Source organism: Mobula hypostoma, chromosome 20 (assembly GCF_963921235.1).
Source record: "Mobula hypostoma chromosome 20, sMobHyp1.1, whole genome shotgun sequence".
Classification (NCBI taxonomy): domain Eukaryota; kingdom Metazoa; phylum Chordata; class Chondrichthyes; order Myliobatiformes; family Myliobatidae; genus Mobula; species Mobula hypostoma.
The window spans coordinates 5,903,797-5,924,672 of NC_086116.1; the positions used below are offsets into that span (position 1 = coordinate 5,903,797).

At 47.1% G+C, this 20,876-nt stretch overlaps 1 protein-coding gene across 3 annotated transcripts in view; it reads left to right on the forward strand.

Annotated features, from left to right (window-relative positions):
* Window positions 1–1,075: 1,075 nt before the first annotated feature.
* Window positions 1,076–20,876, forward strand: part of ints13 (integrator complex subunit 13) — a 74,558-nt gene continuing 54,757 nt past the window's right edge. For 2 of the 3 annotated variants that reach the window (XM_063072305.1, XM_063072306.1), the window contains exons 1-6: window positions 1,076–1,455; window positions 9,080–9,166; window positions 14,561–14,635; window positions 17,873–18,075; window positions 19,676–19,756; window positions 20,465–20,555. In XM_063072305.1, coding sequence (XP_062928375.1) covers window positions 1,231–1,455; window positions 9,080–9,166; window positions 14,561–14,635; window positions 17,873–18,075; window positions 19,676–19,756; window positions 20,465–20,555 — 762 coding nt within the window. In that variant the 5' untranslated portion in view covers window positions 1,076–1,230. The remainder of the gene's footprint in view (window positions 1,456–9,079; window positions 9,167–14,560; window positions 14,636–17,872; window positions 18,076–19,675; window positions 19,757–20,464; window positions 20,556–20,876) is intronic. The other variant, XM_063072307.1, reaches the window with a different exon arrangement.

A 20,876-nucleotide genomic window follows, 5' to 3' on the forward strand; every position in this document is an offset into this window, starting at 1 on the left:
ACTACATTCTACAGAGGCGTGGTTGAGAGTGTGCTGACTTTTTGCATCACAACCTGGTATTCCAGCTGCAGTGCTGTCGACAAAAAAGCCTTGCAGAGAGTGGTTAGGGGAGCAGAGAAGGTTACTGGGGTCTCCCTACCTTCTGTCCAAGACCTCTTTCAGAGTCGATGCCTCCAGAAGACATGGTACATCATTAAAGACCCCTCACACCCTCTCCATGAACTGTTTGTTCTTCTGCCATCAGGCAAACGTTACAGGAGCATCAAAACTAAAACCACAAGGCTACTAAACAGCTTCCTCCCACAGGCAGTCAGACTGCTAAATAGCTGCTCTACCTGACTCTGCTTTGGACACTTTTAACTTGTACTGGACACTTATAACTTGACTTTAACTGACATGTGGCTGTTGTGTTTTACTCTTTATTGTTATGTTTATTATTTAGTATTGTGTTTGTTATGTTATGATTGCACTGCCCCTGAGGAACGCTGTCTCATTCTGCCCTGCAGAACTGATGTATGGTTAGAATGACAATAAAGTTTTTTGAATCTTTGAATCTTCTCTCCACAGACTGTCTGCTTGCTGCATGTTATTTGTGCAGAATATAGTGTTGCAGTTGGAGAGAAACTTGGGGTGCAGGTTCTCCACGAGGATTAATGTTTCAATGTGAAGCTCCTTTGTCAGGACAGTACCAAGCAGATTGGACAGCTTGTGTGAAGAAGGTACATGGGTCATTGATCTGAACGGTAACTTGTCCTCCTATAGATGCTGTCAACACTTTTCCATTATCAGTTAGATATTGCCACCTAGAGCTACATTTCTGCACTGTCCTTATCGTGCAGCTCAAACCCTTTTCCCGGGGCGGTAAGTTGTGGAGCGGAGGGGATGCACCGGTCCCCTCTCTGCACCAGGCGCGCCGCCGGGCCGACACCCTCCGTCCCGCCCGACGGACACGCGCCGCGGCCACGCCGAACCAGCACCAGCCACGCTCGTCCCCGGGCACGCGCGCGCGGCCTACCCCGACCCCGATCATGCTCGCTCCCGGCGCGCCATCTTGGAGTTCCCACCGGAAGTTCTCGATACTTCCGCCATGGACGAGGATGACGGTTGCCCGGCGACCGCTGCGGTTGGGCCTAAGCGCCGGGGCCTCGTCCGCTGAGGCGGCGGAGCGGAGCCTCCGCTGTGTTCTCTTGTACGCTTGCCGACCCGATTCGGGCCCCACGGGAAACCAGGATGAAACTTTTCTCTGAGGCGCACAAGACGGTGTTCGTGGTAGATCACTGCCCGTATATGGCCGAGTCCTGTCGGCAGACGGTGGAGTTCGACATGTTCACCAAGAACCGGGCCCCGGGCATCATCCCGCTCGCACCCATCGCCAAGTCGCTGTGGACGTGTGCCGTGGAGTCGGCCATGGAGTACTGCCGCATCATGTACGACATCTTCCCGACCAGGAAACTGGTGAGAGACGCCACCCACAACAGTACTGGACTAGAGCACGGCTAGGTAGTGGGTGTAGTCAGGTTGAGGGAGCGTACGAAGAGGGCTCAAGGTGAGGGGACGCACAGGGAGGGAGACAGGGCAAGGGAACGCGGGTCCGTCTAGGATGAGGCGGGGGGTGCGTTGGGGATGGAGGATGAGGCGGGGGGTGCGTTGGGGATGGAGGATGAGGCGGGAGGGTGCGTTGGAGATGGAGGATGAGGCGGGAGGGTGAGTTGGGGATGGAGGATGAGGCGGGAGGGTGCGTTGGGGATGGAGGATGAGTCGGGAGGGTGCGTTGGGGATGGAGGATGAGGCGGGAGGGTGAGTTGGAGGATGAGGCGGGAGGGTGCGTTGGGGATGGAGGATGAGGCGGGGGGTGCGTTGGGGATGGAGGATGAGGCGGGAGGGTGAGTTGGAGATGGAGGATGAGGCGGGAGGGTGCGTTGGAGATGGAGGATGAGGCGGGAGGGTGAGTTGGGGATGGAGGATGAGGCGGGAGGGTGCGTTGGGGATGGAGGATGAGGCGGGAGGGTGAGTTGGAGGATGAGGCGGGAGGGTGCGTTGGGGATGGAGGATGAGGCGGGGGGTGCGTTGGGGATGGAGGATGAGGCGGGAGGGTGAGTTGGGGATGGAGGATGAGGCGGGAGGGTGCGTTGGGGATGGAGGATGAGGCGGGAGGGTGCGTTGGGGATGGAGGATGAGGCGGGAGGGTGCGTTGGAGATGGAGGATGAGGCGGGAGGGTGCGTTGGGGATGGAGGATGAGGCGGGAGGGTGCGTTGGAGATGGAGGATGAGGCGGGAGGGTGCGTTGGGGATGGAGGATGAGGCGGGAGGGTGCGTTGGGGATGGAGGATGAGGCGGGAGGGTGCGTTGGGGATGGAGGATGAGGCGGGAGGGTGAGTTGGAGATGGAGGATGAGGCGGGAGGGTGCGTTGGGGATGGAGGATGAGGCGGGAGGGTGCGTTGGGGATGGAGGATGAGGCGGGAGGGTGAGTTGGAGGATGAGGCGGGAGGGTGCGTTGGAGATGGAGGATGAGGCGGGAGGGTGCGTTGGGGATGGAGGATGAGGCGGGAGGGTGCGTTGGGGATGGAGGATGAGGCGGGAGGGTGAGTTGGAGGATGAGGCGGGAGGGTGCGTTGGGGATGGAGGATGAGGCGGGAGGGTGCGTTGGAGATGGAGGATGAGGCGGGAGGGTGCGTTGGAGATGGAGGATGAGGCGGGAGGGTGCGTTGGAGATGGAGGATGAGGCGGGAGGGTGAGTTGGAGGATGAGGCGGGAGGGTGCGTTGGGGATGGAGGATGAGGCGGGGGGTGCGTTGGGGATGGAGGATGAGGCGGGAGGGTGAGTTGGAGATGGAGGATGAGGCGGGAGGGTGCGTTGGGGATGGAGGATGAGGCGGGAGGGTGCGTTGGGGATGGAGGATGAGGCGGGAGGGTGAGTTGGGGATGGAGGATGAGGCGGGAGGGTGAGTTGGAGATGGAGGATGAGGCGGGAGGGTGCTTTGGGGATGGAGGATGAGGCGGGAGGGTGCGTTGGGGATGGAGGATGAGGCGGGAGGGTGCGTTGGAGATGGAGGATGAGGCGGGAGGGTGAGTTGGAGGATGAGGCGGGAGGGTGCGTTGGAGATGGAGGATGAGGCGGGAGGGTGCGTTGGAGGATGGAGGATGAGGCGGGAGGGTGCGTTGGAGATGGAGGATGAGGCGGGAGGGTGCGTTGGGGATGGAGGATGAGGCGGGAGGGTGAGTTGGAGGATGAGGCGGGAGGGTGCGTTGGGGATGGAGGATGAGGCGGGAGGGTGCGTTGGGGATGGAGGATGAGGCGGGAGGGTGCGTTGGGGATGGAGGATGAGGCGGGAGGGTGCGTTGGGGATGGAGGATGAGGCGGGAGGGTGCGTTGGGGATGGAGGATGAGGCGGGAGGGTGAGTTGGGGATGGAGGATGAGGCGGGAGGGTGAGTTGGAGATGGAGGATGAGGCGGGAGGGTGCGTTGGGGATGGAGGATGAGGCGGGAGGGTGCGTTGGGGATGGAGGATGAGGCGGGAGGGTGAGTTGGAGATGGAGGATGAGGCGGGAGGGTGAGTTGGAGATGGAGGATGAGGCGGGAGGGTGAGTTGGGGATGGAGGATGAGGCGGGAGGGTGCGTTGGGGATGGAGGATGAGGCGGGAGGGTGAGTTGGGGATGGAGGATGAGGCGGGAGGGTGAGTTGGAGATGGAGGATGAGGCGGGAGGGTGCTTTGGGGATGGAGGATGAGGCGGGAGGGTGCGTTGGGGATGGAGGATGAGGCGGGAGGGTGCGTTGGGGATGGAGGATGAGGCGGGAGGGTGCGTTGGGGATGGAGGATGAGGCGGGAGGGTGCGTTGGAGATGGAGGATGAGGCGGGAGGGTGCGTTGGGGATGGAGGATGAGGCGGGAGGGTGAGTTGGAGATGGAGGATGAGGCGGGAGGGTGCGTTGGAGATGGAGGATGAGGCGGGAGGGTGCTTTGGGGATGGAGGATGAGGCGGGAGGGTGAGTTGGAGGATGAGGCGGGAGGGTGCGTTGGAGATGGAGGATGAGGCGGGAGGGTGAGTTGGAGGATGAGGCGGGAGGGTGCGTTGGAGATGGAGGATGAGGCGGGAGGGTGAGTTGGAGGATGAGGCGGGAGGGTGAGTTGGAGATGGAGGATGAGGCGGGAGGGTGCGTTGGGGATGGAGGATGAGGCGGGAGGGTGCGTTGGGGATGGAGGATGAGGCGGGAGGGTGCGTTGGGGATGGAGGATGAGGCGGGAGGGTGCGTTGGGGATGGAGGATGAGGCGGGAGGGTGCGTTGGGGATGGAGGATGAGGCGGGAGGGTGAGTTGGAGGATGAGGCGGGAGGGTGAGTTGGAGATGGAGGATGAGGCGGGAGGGTGAGTTGGAGATGGAGGATGAGGCGGGAGGGTGCGTTGGGGATGGAGGATGAGGCGGGAGGGTGCGTTGGGGATGGAGGATGAGGCGGGAGGGTGAGTTGGAGGATGAGGCGGGAGGGTGCGTTGGGGATGGAGGATGAGGCGGGAGGGTGAGTTGGAGATGGAGGATGAGGCGGGAGGGTGCGTTGGGGATGGAGGATGAGGCGGGAGGGTGCGTTGGGGATGGAGGATGAGGCGGGAGGGTGCGTTGGGGATGGAGGATGAGGCGGGAGGGTGCGTTGGGGATGGAGGATGAGGCGGGAGGGTGAGTTGGGGATGGAGGATGAGGCGGGAGGGTGCGTTGGGGATGGAGGATGAGGCGGGAGGGTGAGTTGGGGATGGAGGATGAGGCGGGGGGTGCGTTGGGGATGGAGGATGAGGCGGGAGGGTGCGTTGGGGATGGAGGATGAGGCGGGAGGGTGAGTTGGAGATGGAGGATGAGGCGGGAGGGTGCGTTGGGGATGGAGGATGAGGCGGGAGGGTGAGTTGGAGATGGAGGATGAGGCGGGAGGGTGCGTTGGGGATGGAGGATGAGGCGGGAGGGTGCGTGGGGATGGAGGATGAGGCGGGAGGGTGCGTTGGGGATGGAGGATGAGGCGGGAGGGTGAGTTGGAGATGGAGGATGAGGCGGGAGGGTGCGTTGGGGATGGAGGATGAGGCGGGAGGGTGCGTTGGGGATGGAGGATGAGGCGGGAGGGTGCGTTGGAGATGGAGGATGAGGCGGGAGGGTGCGTTGGGGATGGAGGATGAGGCGGGAGGGTGCGTTGGGGATGGAGGATGAGGCGGGAGGGTGCGTTGGGGATGGAGGATGAGGCGGGAGGGTGCGTTGGAGATGGAGGATGAGGCGGGAGGGTGCGTTGGGGATGGAGGATGAGGCGGGAGGGTGCGTTGGGGATGGAGGATGAGGCGGGAGGGTGCGTTGGGGATGGAGGATGAGGCGGGAGGGTGCGTTGGAGATGGAGGATGAGGCGGGAGGGTGCGTTGGGGATGGAGGATGAGGCGGGAGGGTGCGTTGGGGATGGAGGATGAGGCGGGAGGGTGCGTTGGGGATGGAGGATGAGGCGGGAGGGTGCGTTGGGGATGGAGGATGAGGCGGGAGGGTGCGTTGGGGATGGAGGATGAGGCGGGAGGGTGCGTTGGGGATGGAGGATGAGGCGGGAGGGTGAGTTGGGGATGGAGGATGAGGCGGGAGGGTGAGTTGGAGATGGAGGATGAGGCGGGAGGGTGCGTTGGAGATGGAGGATGAGGCGGGAGGGTGCGTTGGGGATGGAGGATGAGGCGGGAGGGTGCGTTGGGGATGGAGGATGAGGCGGGAGGGTGCGTTGGGGATGGAGGATGAGGCGGGAGGGTGCGTTGGAGATGGAGGATGAGGCGGGAGGGTGCGTTGGGGATGGAGGATGAGGCGGGAGGGTGCGTTGGGGATGGAGGATGAGGCGGGAGGGTGCGTTGGGGATGGAGGATGAGGCGGGAGGGTGCGTTGGGGATGGAGGATGAGGCGGGAGGGTGAGTTGGAGATGGAGGATGAGGCGGGAGGGTGCGTTGGGGATGGAGGATGAGGCGGGAGGGTGCGTTGGAGGATGAGGCGGGAGGGTGCGTTGGAGATGGAGGATGAGGCGGGAGGGTGAGTTGGGGATGGAGGATGAGGCGGGAGGGTGCGTTGGGGATGGAGGATGAGGCGGGAGGGTGCGTTGGGGATGGAGGATGAGGCGGGAGGGTGAGTTGGGGATGGAGGATGAGGCGGGAGGGTGCGTTGGGGATGGAGGATGAGGCGGGAGGGTGCGTTGGGGATGGAGGATGAGGCGGGAGGGTGCGTTGGGGATGGAGGATGAGGCGGGAGGGTGCGTTGGGGATGGAGGATGAGGCGGGAGGGTGCGTTGGGGATGGAGGATGAGGCGGGAGGGTGCGTTGGAGATGGAGGATGAGGCGGGAGGGTGAGTTGGGGATGGAGGATGAGGCGGGAGGGTGAGTTGGAGGATGAGGCGGGAGGGTGCGTTGGGGATGGAGGATGAGGCGGGAGGGTGCGTTGGGGATGGAGGATGAGGCGGGAGGGTGCGTTGGGGATGGAGGATGAGGCGGGAGGGTGCGTTGGGGATGGAGGATGAGGCGGGGGGTGCGTTGGGGATGGAGGATGAGGCGGGAGGGTGCGTTGGGGATGGAGGATGAGGCGGGAGGGTGCTTTGGGGATGGAGGATGAGGCGGGAGGGTGAGTTGGGGATGGAGGATGAGGCGGGAGGGTGAGTTGGGGATGGAGGATGAGGCGGGAGGGTGAGTTGGAGGATGAGGCGGGGGGTGAGTTGGGGATGGAGGATGAGGCGGGAGGGTGCATTGGGGATGGAGGATGAGGCGGGAGGGTGCGTTGGGGATGGAGGATGAGGCGGGAGGGTGCGTTGGAGATGGAGGATGAGGCGGGAGGGTGAGTTGGGGATGAAGGATGAGGCGGGGGGTGCGTTGGGGATGGAGGATGAGGCGGGAGGGTGCGTTGGAGATGGAGGATGAGGCGGGAGGGTGCGTTGGAGATGGAGGATGAGGCGGGAGGGTGCGTTGGAGATGGAGGATGAGGCGGGAGGGTGCGTTGGAGATGGAGGATGAGGCGGGAGGGTGCGTTGGGGATGGAGGATGAGGCGGGAGGGTGCTTTGGGGATGGAGGATGAGGCGGGAGGGTGCGTTGGGGATGGAGGATGAGGCGGGAGGGTGAGTTGGAGGATGAGGCGGGAGGGTGAGTTGGAGGATGAGGCGGGGGGTGCGTTGGGGATGGAGGATGAGGCGGGAGGGTGCTTTGGGGATGGAGGATGAGGCGGGAGGGTGAGTTGGAGGATGAGGCGGGAGGGTGCGTTGGGGATGGAGGATGAGGCGGGAGGGTGCGTTGGAGATGGAGGATGAGGCGGGAGGGTGCGTTGGATATCGAGGATGAGGCGGGAGGGTGTGTTGGGGGAGATTTAGGATGGGAGAGTGTGTTGGGTGAGTATGTGGGGTCTAAGATGAGTGAATGAAGGGGAAGTGTGGGTTTTTTAGGACGAGACTAGAGTATATGTGTGTGTATATATGTGGGGTCTAGGATGGGGTGGGAGCATGGACTACTTGAAAGAGTGGGAGGGGAGATTAATCTCTGTGAAGTGTGAGGGATTGGTTGATGTTGTCTTGGAGTGTAGGTTTGGGTGTTGGGAATGGATGAACAGTGTATCATTACAATCCGGGTGGTGAGTGGAGGTCAGGAATGCAGCTTTTGATCTGTGGAGATTGAGGAAGCACTGGGATTTGGGATGCAGTTGGGGCTGGAGGCCAGGGCCAGGGGAATTGGTGGGGAGCTGACTTGGGGCTCGTAAGTCAGTGGTCTGCATTGCAGGTGAATGGGACAGTGGTTTTATTAGTAGTTAGAGAACAGTCATTGTGGCACTTTTGGGACAGGGCAGGGGTGTTGTTTTACAGAGACCGGATAATAGCATTATGGCAGAGTGTGGAAGAAAGGCCAAGATTTGGGTTATGGGATGGTGGTAAGAGTTCCACGAATGCTGATGAGGAATTATTTCAAAGGCATGAGCTCTGCGTTGCCCGTTCATAAGTTGCTCATTTTTGACAGCAGTCACGTAATGACTGAAGGACATGCAGTGTAAGTAGTTCAATGGAAAGGGAAGGCTCTTCTCATACTGATAACGTGCTGAAGTATCATTTAACTGTAAAATCTCAGTCAGTAGTTTGGTATTTGAAGGATAGCACAGGCTGGCTTTATTCTTCAGTTCTAAGTATATGTGTTGGAATGGTTTAAAAATTGTGGGAGATGAACTGAGCAATCAACTACAAAAGTAGTTAACAGTGTTTGATATAATTTCATTGTATTGCTGATGGCTGAAATGTGTGAGGCATAATTTTGTACATTTTATTTCTTTTTCAGCAGCGTGTAGATCAGTTAAAGAACTACCAACAAATGGGTTCTCTGTTTTAATCAATAAAACTCTTGTAATTCTTGCAAATAGAAGTTAAAATATTTTCCTGCTCTTCCTGTGATAATGCTCATGATTTAAAGATTCTGAATACTGGATTATTAATAAGGAGTGAGTTCATTTTGGTGTTTACAAGGTGAAATTGCTGTGCATCATTGATATTGAAAGCTGTGCTCACTTACAAGTCTCCCTGGAGGCTCACGACACTACTTATAGGATACTTAAATTGTGCTGTAAATTTTTATTGTTTTAAATTTAACTGTTAAGTGGCAAGAGGGATAGGCTGGGATTGACCTTGGATTCAAAAAAAGATTTAATGAAAAAGAGTTAATTGCAAGGTTGTTACCAGTGTGTGTGTTGGGGGGGGCGGGGTGAAGATGGGAGGGGTAACAGTTAATCCACTTCATTATTTGAGAAAAGTGGCAAAGAATTGAGAGCTTTTAAAAATCAAATGTTGGTCTGTATCATTGAATCAGTTTTTATCATTCAAAATGGGAATTGGATACAACTAAAGGAAAATTTACTGGTCTATGGGGAAAAAGGTGAGTGGGATGAGTAGATTGGGTCAAGAGTGGGATGAGTAGATTGGGTCAAGGTACAATAGAACAATGGTAGTCTTTACACTACCGAAATATGCATTGGACTGTGGTGTGCTTCCTGGAGTGCTGACATTCCATTTTGAAGATATTACAATTCGTGCATAAAATATGTTCTATTTAATTTCCCTGTGTATCTCAGCCAGCAACATTAAGCAGCATGATGTCAGCATCTGGTGACCAAAGGCTGCTAACAGTTGCTCCAAAGCAATTAATGGGTGCAACCAGGGTAAGTAAAAATAAATGTCCATTAAGACTCTTTTTGATATGTACTGAATTGAAATGGAATAATTAACAATGGAAACATGAGAATCTAGAGCCTCGACAAAGGCTCAGTATTTAGTTTGTAACTTGTAAACAGGCAATTTCATAAGGAAGGATTTTTGGGGTAAAGTTAGATGTGGGTGGGGATGTAAACCAGATGGAGATGTTTCAGTTACCTAATACACATGTCTAATTAATACAAAAATTGTAATAGCTGAATAACGAAACATTGTTGCCTGTCACAGTCCCTGTCAAATCCAATTTTGGATCAAAATGTTAGCCAACATTAATTACAAAACAAATAGCCCATTTGAAGATAATTTGAGGGTAATTTTGAGTATTGGTTATGTTATTGGATTAGTAATCCAGGGTCCTGGAATAATCTGAAATGAGAATTCAGATCCTATCATTTTAGATTTAGGTTTAGTTAATTCACTCGGTAATGAAAAAAATCATAGCAATATTCATGATTTTGAAATTAAACTGTGGCAAAAATGTTTCACTATTGTATCTGCTGGGTAAGTAAACTCTTTTATTACATTCCCAATTATTTCATTAATAACTCTGGATATGTCCAGACAAACCAGATCACCGGAGGATGCAACAGAGGTAGTTTATGTGCTGTGAGTATGTTCTTGCCAGTTCTCAAATCTGCACCTGGGATCCATTGAAGTATCAGGTGAAAGTAGGATAAGGCAACTTTTTGCTACTTTCCTTTCCATCTGATTGATCAGTACTGTTTGATGCTGAGCGATCTTTTAGAAGATGCAACAAAGGTACTCTGAGTGGGGGCAATTCATACCCTACCATCAAGAAAGGCTTGATACCATCACTATTAGTCAAAGGGTTGAGCTTTGAAATTCATTGCTGTTCTACTGATTTTGCAGCACCTGTTCAGAGACTCACCATGAGGTTTGAAACCTATTTGATCTCATCTGCTTTAATCCAGTTGTTGTAGCTGCTACTGGCCTTGAAACAATGGCAGTGACCATGCAAAGCAGTTGACTTGTATCAAAGTTGGGAGAGCTGCTCCATAGACCAGACAAGAAACTGGCTAATGTTGTATTTATTAATCAATACCTTTTGGTTAATGGTTCAAGCTCTTCGATCATCACCTGTGTATATGGCCTGTACCACTGGCAGGTAGCATACAGCAAAGGTTGACTCAGTTGCATAGAAATGGCCATGAGAATCCTAAAATCACATTGAGATTGCCCTTCATGTGCAGTCCAGCTATGTTAAAAGGAATGCAAAACAGATCCAGCACGTCAGAATGTGACAGTCATGAGATACCGCGAGCCATCAGCAACAGTAGCACTGCATTCCACCACAGCCCTCTCCTGGGATAATCTTGCTTTACCTTCGTCTGCATGTTCTCTAACCTGGTATATGCCTTGCTCAAACATTGACAGTTAGAAATGTAACCAGCTGTAGATCAGTGTGTAAACTATCAGTACATGCTAGAGGCCGCATTATGCAAACAGAAAGCCAAACCGTAATGTGCATTCTTTATGTGATAAATAGCAGAAACGACATTATTGAAATAGAGAAGCAAACCTACTCTCAAACATAAAGCTGTAAAGGTCCATCCCCAACTTGGTGGTATATACTTATAGAACATGCAGGAGAAAAGGATGCCATGGATGTCGCAGCCTTAAAAGGTGACAGTAATCTCAGAAATGGGGTTGGAAATATTTGCAATCCTCAATGGCTTCTAGCATTAAGGAAACTAGTCTACTTGATTCACTCTGCTCTGTAACAAAAAATTGTGTTGCATTTAGTGAAGCTTTTGGCAGGTTGTTCAGGTAATAGCCCTGGCACTGTCATACAAGTGATACGGTGGAACATCATAAAAGGCAGGATCAGTTCAGTCTGACAAGTTACCAGCCTTTCAGTCTATTTTTATTTACATGCTCAGATTGTTTGAGATTGGCTACTTGATTCAAGGGTTTTACAACCTTTGACCAAAAAAGAGAAAACAGCCTGCTGGGATGGGAATAACTGCTCTCATGTGCAAACGTGGTGTTTTAAAAGTAAAATCGATGGGGAAGAATCAACTGGGTGGAGTCAGATTTGGTGCAAAATGAAGATGGAGGCTAGTCAGGTTAGCTGCAGGACATTGTTGTTTAGTTCCTCAGTGTTGTCTTATACCCACCCAGCTGCATCTTTTGAGATCTGCCAGATATAGGAGTATTTGATGATATTGCACTTTGTTAAATTCAGTGCAGCTCCTGATATGATAAAGCTGCTTGTGCCTGCATGTAGGATGGCATTCAAATTTATGCTGATAAATGACAATAATTGCGTTCGCATGAGTACCAACCAGTAATCATTACTAATGAAAGAGAATCTAGCTCCTCACAGTGACATTTAGTGAGGTGTTAACAATCTGCCATCAATAACCTCAAGTAATCAGTTACAATTATCTAGTGCATTATGGCAAAATGAACAAATTACTCTTAGCAATCATCCTCTTCCAGGACCTTCATTACATATGTGAAAGTATGGTGGTGTATGTTGTACTTACCTGAATGGAGTTTCAGCAACACTCATTAAGTTTGTTGCCATCCAAAACAAGTCCATTTGATTGGCACTTCATTCACCCCCCCCCCCCCAGTAATCACCCACTTCCCATTAACAGTATACTTTGGCTACCATTTTGTCTTCGTGATACACTTACCGAGGCTTTAACTCTCACCTATCATCCACATTGTCATGGGAAGCAGGTACATGGAAAGATCAGTGGGTTTAAGTTTCCCTCTGAGTTTTACACAACCCTGACTCAGAAGTATAATGCTGTTCCATCTTCAGTCACTGGGTGAAAATTCCCTATGGGGCCTATGTTTGCTGCAGTTCAAGAACCTGACTCTTCACCAAAATGGAATTTAAAATGATAATAATTGCTGGCCCTGCTGGTGTCACCTACATCCTGTGAGATGCTCTGCAAAATGAGTGTGCAAGTGACAAGTTTTCATTATATAGTAACCTTTTTTGGAAATGTTTATATTCTTTTGGTTCTAAGATGCTGTTGGACCAAGCACCAAAGTACTGGAGGAACTCACTGGGTCAGGTGTCATCTGTGGAAGCAAAAGAATAGTCGATGTTTTGGGTCAAGACCCTGCGTCAGGACTCGACCCACAACATATCCCCTGCCTGCCTCCAGGCCAGATCCCCAGATGCAAATACTTGGTTGTATTATGCAGTCTTCTTTAAGAATGGAACTTTGATATTGGTGCACATAATTCACTTATTTTTAGAAACCATCATCCAATTCTTAACCTCAAGCTGCGAGGACGTATGGTTAGAGTTAGTAAGTGTGGGAATCCTATGTTTGCACTGGAAGTGTGTGAGACTTGTGGGTTGCCCCCAGCACAATCCTCACTGATTTGATTTAATGTATTTCACTGTATATTTTGATGTACATGTGACAACTAAGAATAATCTTTAAATCTTTAGCATATCTGTTTTTACTTGAGATCAATTTTTTTTGTGTGTTGAGTACCTTGCACAACAGCATTTAATGGTGATGATTGCAGTAAATAATTGTTGTATCATTACCTGATCATAGATCCAGTGTAAGTGTTCTGCAAAATTCAGACTTACCACCTCTGTTAATTCTTTGGCAGGATTTGCTAAAATGGCCATATCTTTACCTCCTGTCCCCCTCTTCACTTTCCTTCTGTGATTCCCTTGTCCATTCATCCCTTCCCTGTTGAGTAGTGGATGACATGCCATGTTAAGCCAGTTCTGAGGATTATCAGTCCAGTAACATAACCACTACATTGTATTTGTTAGAGATATTAAATATAGATGACAAATATTTCTTTGAATTTTGGGACAAATTACATTTTTGAAATTACGCAACCAAAAATAAAAGTGAACAAACTTCTCTAACAAGTATTTTACATACATTAATAACTAATATGGAGGAGCTCATGAATGTTTCCACCAGTGCACTCTATATACTTGCCAGAATGATGTTTTAATGATTTCTTCTGTAACTATTTTGTCATATAAAATGCTTTGGAGTGTTTCTGATGTTCCTATGGTTAAACATATTCACTTGTGTTTCAAAAACGCTATGCAATATGTAAGATGAGTAAATGAGCGGAAGTAGTCGTTCATTGTTACATAGATGATTTTGTAGATTTTAAGGCTGCAGTGTTGACATGTTTCAGTATTTTCCTCATTTCTTCAAAACTATCATTAACCCACAGTTATTGCCAGAGTTCAATATACTCTCTCTATACCGTTTCTGTTCCTATTTGGGAGCTTTGAATTGTACAGCCTGGGAACTTGTAAAACACTTTTGGTTTTCCTGCTCGATTGTTTATTTAATTGTTTCCTTTAATTGGGTTGTTAAATTGTTAGTTGTTGTGCACCATGTCAGTCTTTCACTGTGTAATAGATATTTTCAGTCTAACATTTGATTTTCTACTTTTCCACTAAACTAGCATGGGCTGCAGTTATCAGCTTACCATTGCACATCTTGGGTGCTTTGTTCAAGTTCCAATTTTAATGATAATTTCCATTTCATCTTCCTGGCAGATGCTTGGCCCTAATCTGACTATTTATGTCCCTGAATTTGAAACCTTTTACATAATAAGCAAAAGCTGGTTATTTTTTTTTGCCTGTACTTCATGGAACCCAGGTAGGTTACAGACCCCGAGGTAGCTTCTGGCCTATCATTATGATGACTCTTTGTTAAGCAATCCGAAACTGTCTGCACAGTAATGCACTGCTGTGTAACACAACTTTTCCTTGACTTCAAATGTTGATGAATTGATAGCCAACCTGTTTTGTGGGAATTTGTAATATCCTAATGAAGAGAAACATATTGAGGTCCACAAGGTACAGTGTATAGTTGTGTAATGTCACTGCAGGAGTCAGTTGTGAGCAGCAATAGGAACAACTTACAGTACTTGATCTGTGATGGGTTTTCTGCTTCTTAGTTGCTTTAATGTCTAAATGAAGGAGGATTTCTGTTCAATGGAATATTTACCCATGAAGCAATAAAATGGTCAGCTGACTTCGTTTTTAAAATGATTTCCTTTGCAAAGAATGAATTTAGCCATGTACTTAATGCATTCCACACGATATTGTTTTCTGTGCCCAAGAGCATGGATCACTATTTGTTGGAAATAAGACTAGTTTGTTTAATCAGTACATGTAATTTGAATGAAACAAGTTATATCATGTAGGTATATCTTACAGAAGGTTGGTAACTATCATTCCCAAAAATGTTGAAGTTGTACACGTGTATCAATCATGTTCTGATGAAAGTTTACAGTATTAATTTATTTTGAAATTAATTCCAGATATTTGTACTTTATTTAATTTTGGGTTTGATTTTTTTTAGGTGAATTTCATTGTAAGTGACTCAAGAGCACATACCCTGAACTCCTGGGGACAAGAAGATCAAAACTTGCAAGAGGTAAAGCAGAACCTTTAAATTTTGGGGTATGGAGTAAATCTTCTCTGTGGAAATTGGCTTCAACATTCTTAATTTTCTGTTAATAACAGATTTTAAAGCACTAATCAAGCAGAGTTAACTTTTACCAATTTTCAACTTTGATAATAGTAACTATTCTGGCTGCAGATTTAATCAGTTTTTCATTCTAGATTTTTATGTTAAGTATTTGAAATTAAGTTCAAATTTGAACACCAAGTCACCTTTCCAAGGAGAAAAACCCTTTGCAGATATTAAACCCCTGGAATGCGGCAACCAGCAATTGATCCAATTGTCTGTTTATGGCCTATATTTATCAACGTTACTTCTATGCAATAGTACACTGGGGCAAAGACATCAACATGGGTGATGCTAACAAGCTCAATAAACTGATTAGAAAGGCTGGCTCTGTTATAGGAGTTAAACTGGACATACTGGAGGCTGTGGTAGAACAAAGGACCCTCTGGAAAATCGTGGCTATTTTGCACAATGTTTCTCACCCTCTACATGCCAGTTGGGCTGAACAGAAGAGCACTTTCACTAATAGACTTAAGAAAACTGCGCTGTTCCCTCGGCCATTAGGTTCTATAATGAACCAACCTATAGCCAGGGAAGTGATGGCTCCCTCCTGTTAAGATTGTTATTAACCTCTGTTTAAGCTCTGTTTAGCACTGTTTACCACACTCTGTTTTCGCAGACACCCTGTGCAATACTACCGTCACTTCCTATCTGGACAGTGTGAATGTACACTCATTACTGTATAATGTTAATGGTAATTCTTGCACTACCATCTTATTCGTCTGAACTTGTAAAGCTTGTAACCCTTGACTTGTAAATCTTGTACATCTTGTTTTTAAGGTGACTTATTTTTTATTCTTCCTTCGCTTCTAATATTTGTATATTTGTGCACTTGTAATGCTACACTGTAATTTCCTTTGGGATCAATAAAGTATCCATCTATGTATCTGCTTTAGCACTCTGTACCTTCATTTATGATTCTCATAATTTGACATACTTTACTGAATATTCTCTCAATGAAAAGAATTATGCATATGCACCTAAATCATTTTAGAAATGTGGTATCTAGGCAACGTTGTTATTTATGCCAAGATATATCCCCTCAAACTTCTCTGCATTAAATTTCATCTGCACTTGGCTATCCATTCAGCCAGACTATGTGTGCCCTCTTGCAATCTGTTGACCCCAGCTGTTGTTTGGGAACTTAACCCTGCATATCCACATGAAAGGTTTTAATAAAATTAGTAAAAACCTTGGTCATGAAACTGATCCTGAGGAACTCAGTGTCTTCCATTTACTGTTAAGACCGTTTAATTCTGTGGTCCTTGATTTTGCTGAACTACATTTTGTGTGGGACTTTATCAAGTGTCTTTTGCATATCCATGTAGACAACATCCTCTGAATTTTCTTCATTTAAAAAAATACGGTTAGTTAAGCCAGCATGATTTGCCAAACTGCTGACTCTCCTTTACCAACTCAAAATTCTCCTTGATTATCGTTTCTAAAGCTTTGATGCTCCAAGATTAAACTGACATGCCTGTAGTTACCTGGCATGTTTTTGTACTCCTTTTTTTGATCAAGGGTGTTGCATTTATCATTTCCCAATGTTCTTATGCCTTCCCATGTTTCAAGAGTTTTGAAGATTATGTATGGCGAGGACTTTTGCAACCTCCGTCCATCTCCATAGCCATCTCATCTGGACCTGTAACGTAGCTATTCTTTCTTAAGCCTTTGTTTTGTGACCTTTCATCCTATCCATCATAGGATAGGTAGTCCTGCTGGTAGTCCTTCTGTTGACATCTTAGGAGCACCCTGTCACATGAGTTAAATCAAACAATTACATGTTTTGTATCTAGTATTCCAGAGCCTTTTGTGCCCATGCATAGAGCTCTTTGTTTATCCTTGGCTCCAGCCCTTCTCTTCCTTGGTGCCTATTGAAGATTTTTGAATTACTTTATGTCTGCTGCCATTTTTCTTCACAAATACCCTCCTCTCATCTTACCTTGCCCTTTGTTTCTCCTTGTAGATTATTGTATTCAGCTTGGTTCTTGCGGAAGTATTCTGTTACCTAACATGCATCATACATCCTTTATCTTTTTTTGTCACTCATGAAGCTGTGGCTTTCCCATTGTGAGAATATACCAAGCCTAAATCTGAAGCATCTGCTCTTAAATGATTGCCCATTGTTCCTTCAGTGCTTTATTTACTAATTGTCTTCTGTAATTAATACTGCCAGTGTATTCCTTTTTATCTTTCCCTTTTTTTTTGGAACGCCTTGTATGCTGAGAGATAAAGTGCTCTGATTTTTTTCCCTTTGGAGCTTTGTTGTTTTTATTGCATTGTAATTCTACAAGGTTATATGTTCCTACAGTGGTGAGGGAAACACAGTTAATGTGTAATTTAAAAAAGCTCAAGAATCTTAGTTTTCCTAATGGAGGAGGAAGAATGCAAGACCATGGAAGTTAAGTCTTCATTGTCCATAGATTAGAATTGGCTATTGTTTTGTGTCCACTTCAAACAGAGAAATCCTAAAGGAGCTTGTCAGTGTGGATCTTGAGCTGTTTTCACTGACAGAAGGGTCACCAACAAGGGATATAGTTGCAAATTAAAGGGCCAGTCATTAGAAATAGGGGCAAAAAGAAATGTCTTCAGAGAGAGTAGTGAATCTTTGGAACTCTTTATCCCAGAGGTTATTGGAAACCAAATCACTTGAGGTAGAGATAGGTAAGTATTTGAAGAAGAGGGCCATAGGGACTTCCACAGAAGAGGAGCCAAGGCCAGCATAGATCACTTATGTTCAGATAGGAACATCGACTCAGCTTGAGAAGCCCTGCAGCCTATTCCTGCTCCTCTTGTTTATTTCTGAGCAGTGAATATTAGGGAGTGTGTAAAAAGCAAATTATTTTCACTGTTTCAAAGCACATGGGAAATAGAAATGAAGGAGCTGAATACGTCCAATGGAGAACAACAAATTATAGAAATTGAGAAAGTGTGAGGGAATGAGGTTAACTGTTTGCTTTGCAAAGTAGCTGACAAATGCTGTGGCTGAATGTTCTCCTTCCACACTTCAGAATTCATTCCACATTTTTCTGAAATAGCTATTCTTTGCTTGGTCAGCTCTGTATAAAATATGGAAACCTTAATCCAGCAGTGTTTTGTCATTTATCAAAAATCAGGCAATGATAGATTTCTTCTCTTTAACAGCTGATGGCAGCCCTTGCAGCTGTTGGGCCTCCCAATCCTCGCATGGACCCAGAATGCTGCAGTGTACTGCATGGCTTAGTTGAAGCAGTCGAGGTCCTGTGTAAATGTACAGATTATCAGCATGAAGCTCGAACTACTTTAATGGAGAATGCAGACCGCGTCAGCAATCGTGGACGTATCATCTGCATAACCAATGCCAAAAGGTGTGGTGGTTAGCATCCAGTGATTTGAGTTTCATCTCTGCACTATTTACACATTTGTTAGTCATTTAAAATGTTATTACAAAAACATGCAAAATATCTCCAACAAATGGATAACATGATAGAAATCCATTTGTGAGGTACTTCTGAGGGAGGGAAGTGTGCAATCAGTTATGTGGTCTTTAATATAGAAAGCTACTTCAACATTTGTTATTCAGCAATAGTTATTACAGTGTGCATATAGCTGTGGTCAAGTTCTTCTGATGGTAATCACCTTTATGTAAACATTTAATTATTGAAAGTGATACAGATGTTAATTCAGGTATTATGACAGAAGTTGCGTGGAAAGTGATGTGATCTAGTTATGAAACTCCTGCTATTCCACCCCAGTTTTCCTACTACACTGGTAAAATTTTGTCAACAGGAATACCTTGCACCTAACATTGGATGGTGTTGGCTCTGGCACTGTTTCCACACCCTCAACACCTTGCATCTGAACCTTTGAAAATGTGGATCTCTTTGCATCAGGAGCAAATTATACTAACTTATCATTGTCTCCCAGGTGCCAGCAGAGCCTTTGAGAGTGAGTGTATTTAAAGGCCAAAGTCTCAAACCCAGTAACAAACTCCCAATCTTGCAAACAGCAGTGGGTCTTGTATTCTTCAGAAATATGGGAGAATGACAGAAGATAACTATGTCCTGGAGGGGTAGCATCAACTTTTTCTCCATAAAGTTCTCCGTAAGGCCATAAGTTATAAGAGCAGGATTAGGTCATTTGGCCATTGAGTCTGCTCAATGATTGATTGATTTATTATCCCTGTCAACCCCATTCTCCGTCCTTTTCCCTGTGATTAGCTCTCCACATTGATTAGTTTGTCTATCCTGTCAACGTCAGTGATCTTTCCTAGCCAGCATCCTTTCTGATTGTGCTAGAGTTACTCTATTGGGTGAGCTTTATCATCCCAATATCAGAGTCCCAAAAAAGACAATATTGTAAGCTCTGTCAAAGTAAGATGGTCCCTATAAAAACCATGAAACACAGAATATTTCAGCACAGTACAGGCTCTTGGCCCATGACATTGTGCCGACCTTTTAACTTGCTCTTAAATCAATCTAACTCTTCCCTCCTAAATAGCCCTCCATTTTTCTAGCACCGTGTGCGATCTAAGAGTTTCTTAAATGCTCCTGAAGTATCTGCCTCTAAAGTCATCAATTCAATGACTTTCTCAATGTCTCCGTTATTTACCGAAATGGCCAGTACCTGACACAGCAAAATAGAGAAAGTCAATCTGGGGAGGCACTGAACACTTGTCTCAATGACAAGAGCTCTAGGGGCCAAACACAAACAACAGAGGATTGCAATATCCCGTCTATCTACCTACTTACCTTGTCTAGTTCAACCTATTCCCACATAGGACTCTTCAGCCACTTCCTAGTGCACAGATCTGGAGTGAATGTGCAGAGTTGTGATTTAACCAAGGGACTACCCAAGATGAAGATTTATCAAAACACAACTAATTATTTAGTTGGTTTATGTTTCCTCTTTTTACTCTTAACAAGTTTGTTCTGACTCTCATTTATTTCCCTTAAATTTGTCTTATAGTGACAGCCACGTACGAATGTTAGAAGACTGTGTTCAAGAAACGATCCACGAGCATAACAAATTAGCAGCTAGTTCTGATAAGTAAGTTTGTCTCATATTCAACACAAAGAAAAACTTTATTATGATTTATCAGTTACATTAAAATGTAAATTTACAGTATTTACTTTTAAGTATGAAATTCTGTGTACAGCTTGTGAATTACTGAACTGAGATTTGAGTGGTTGACTGTTGTCAGCTGAAGATGTATGCAACATTTAAGGTATATTATCAATGAGCTATGAAGTTCCACTGTTATCAGTTTGCAAGAAAAGCTGGAAACTATTTTTACTTAAAGTAGCACCTTGAAAGTAATGGTGTTAACTTTGAATTTGAACAATAGTAATATCCAGTTGCAATCCATGATATTTTTTCCCTATTTTGAAACATTTGAATTTGATACCTGCTTAGTCAATTGGCCTACAAGAGAGGAGCTCTATTCTAATCATTTTGCTAGGTATTCCCAGTAACACCAGAAGATGGAGTACTGGCCTGTGATACAGGCTTGTTGAAAGATTTTACTCTTGCACTCTGCAAGGAAGAAACAGCCCACTTATTTCAAGGTTTTAAAATACTTTTCAGTTGCTCACTTGAAATGAAAAGTTGTTGATTTTAATAAAAAATGTCACCTTTGTCCAGGACAACTACGCCAATTTTTTTATTTTGTTGAGAAGTACAATGATCAATCCTGCCAGTTGACACTATCTAACCTTGAAGAAGTTGGTTTGCTCAATATCTTCTGTTTCCTTTCAGCTTGATGCAAATTCAGCATTGTGAACTGGTCTTAATTCACACCTACACAGTTGGTGAAGACAGCCTTGTTTCAGATCATCCAAAGAAAGATGTGAGTTAAGTTTTCTGTGCACCATTTTAGTGGTATGAGACTAATGGGATGAGTCGTGTACATGGTCACTTCTGCATCTCTTAAATATGGTGGTGTGTTATCAAGTGTTTCATGCCTTTGGCTTTGTGTTTTAATGGGAACAATCCTGCACATTCTCCAGACACATTAAAATAGAATTCTGTTGGAAAATGGGATTATCAGAAGCAGGTACTTGAGTTCAGCACAGATACAATGGGTGGAAGAGATACTTTCCATACTGTATAAGTCTACTTCATCATTCAGTAATTGGGGATGCATATTTAAGTCAGTTGATAGAAGAGT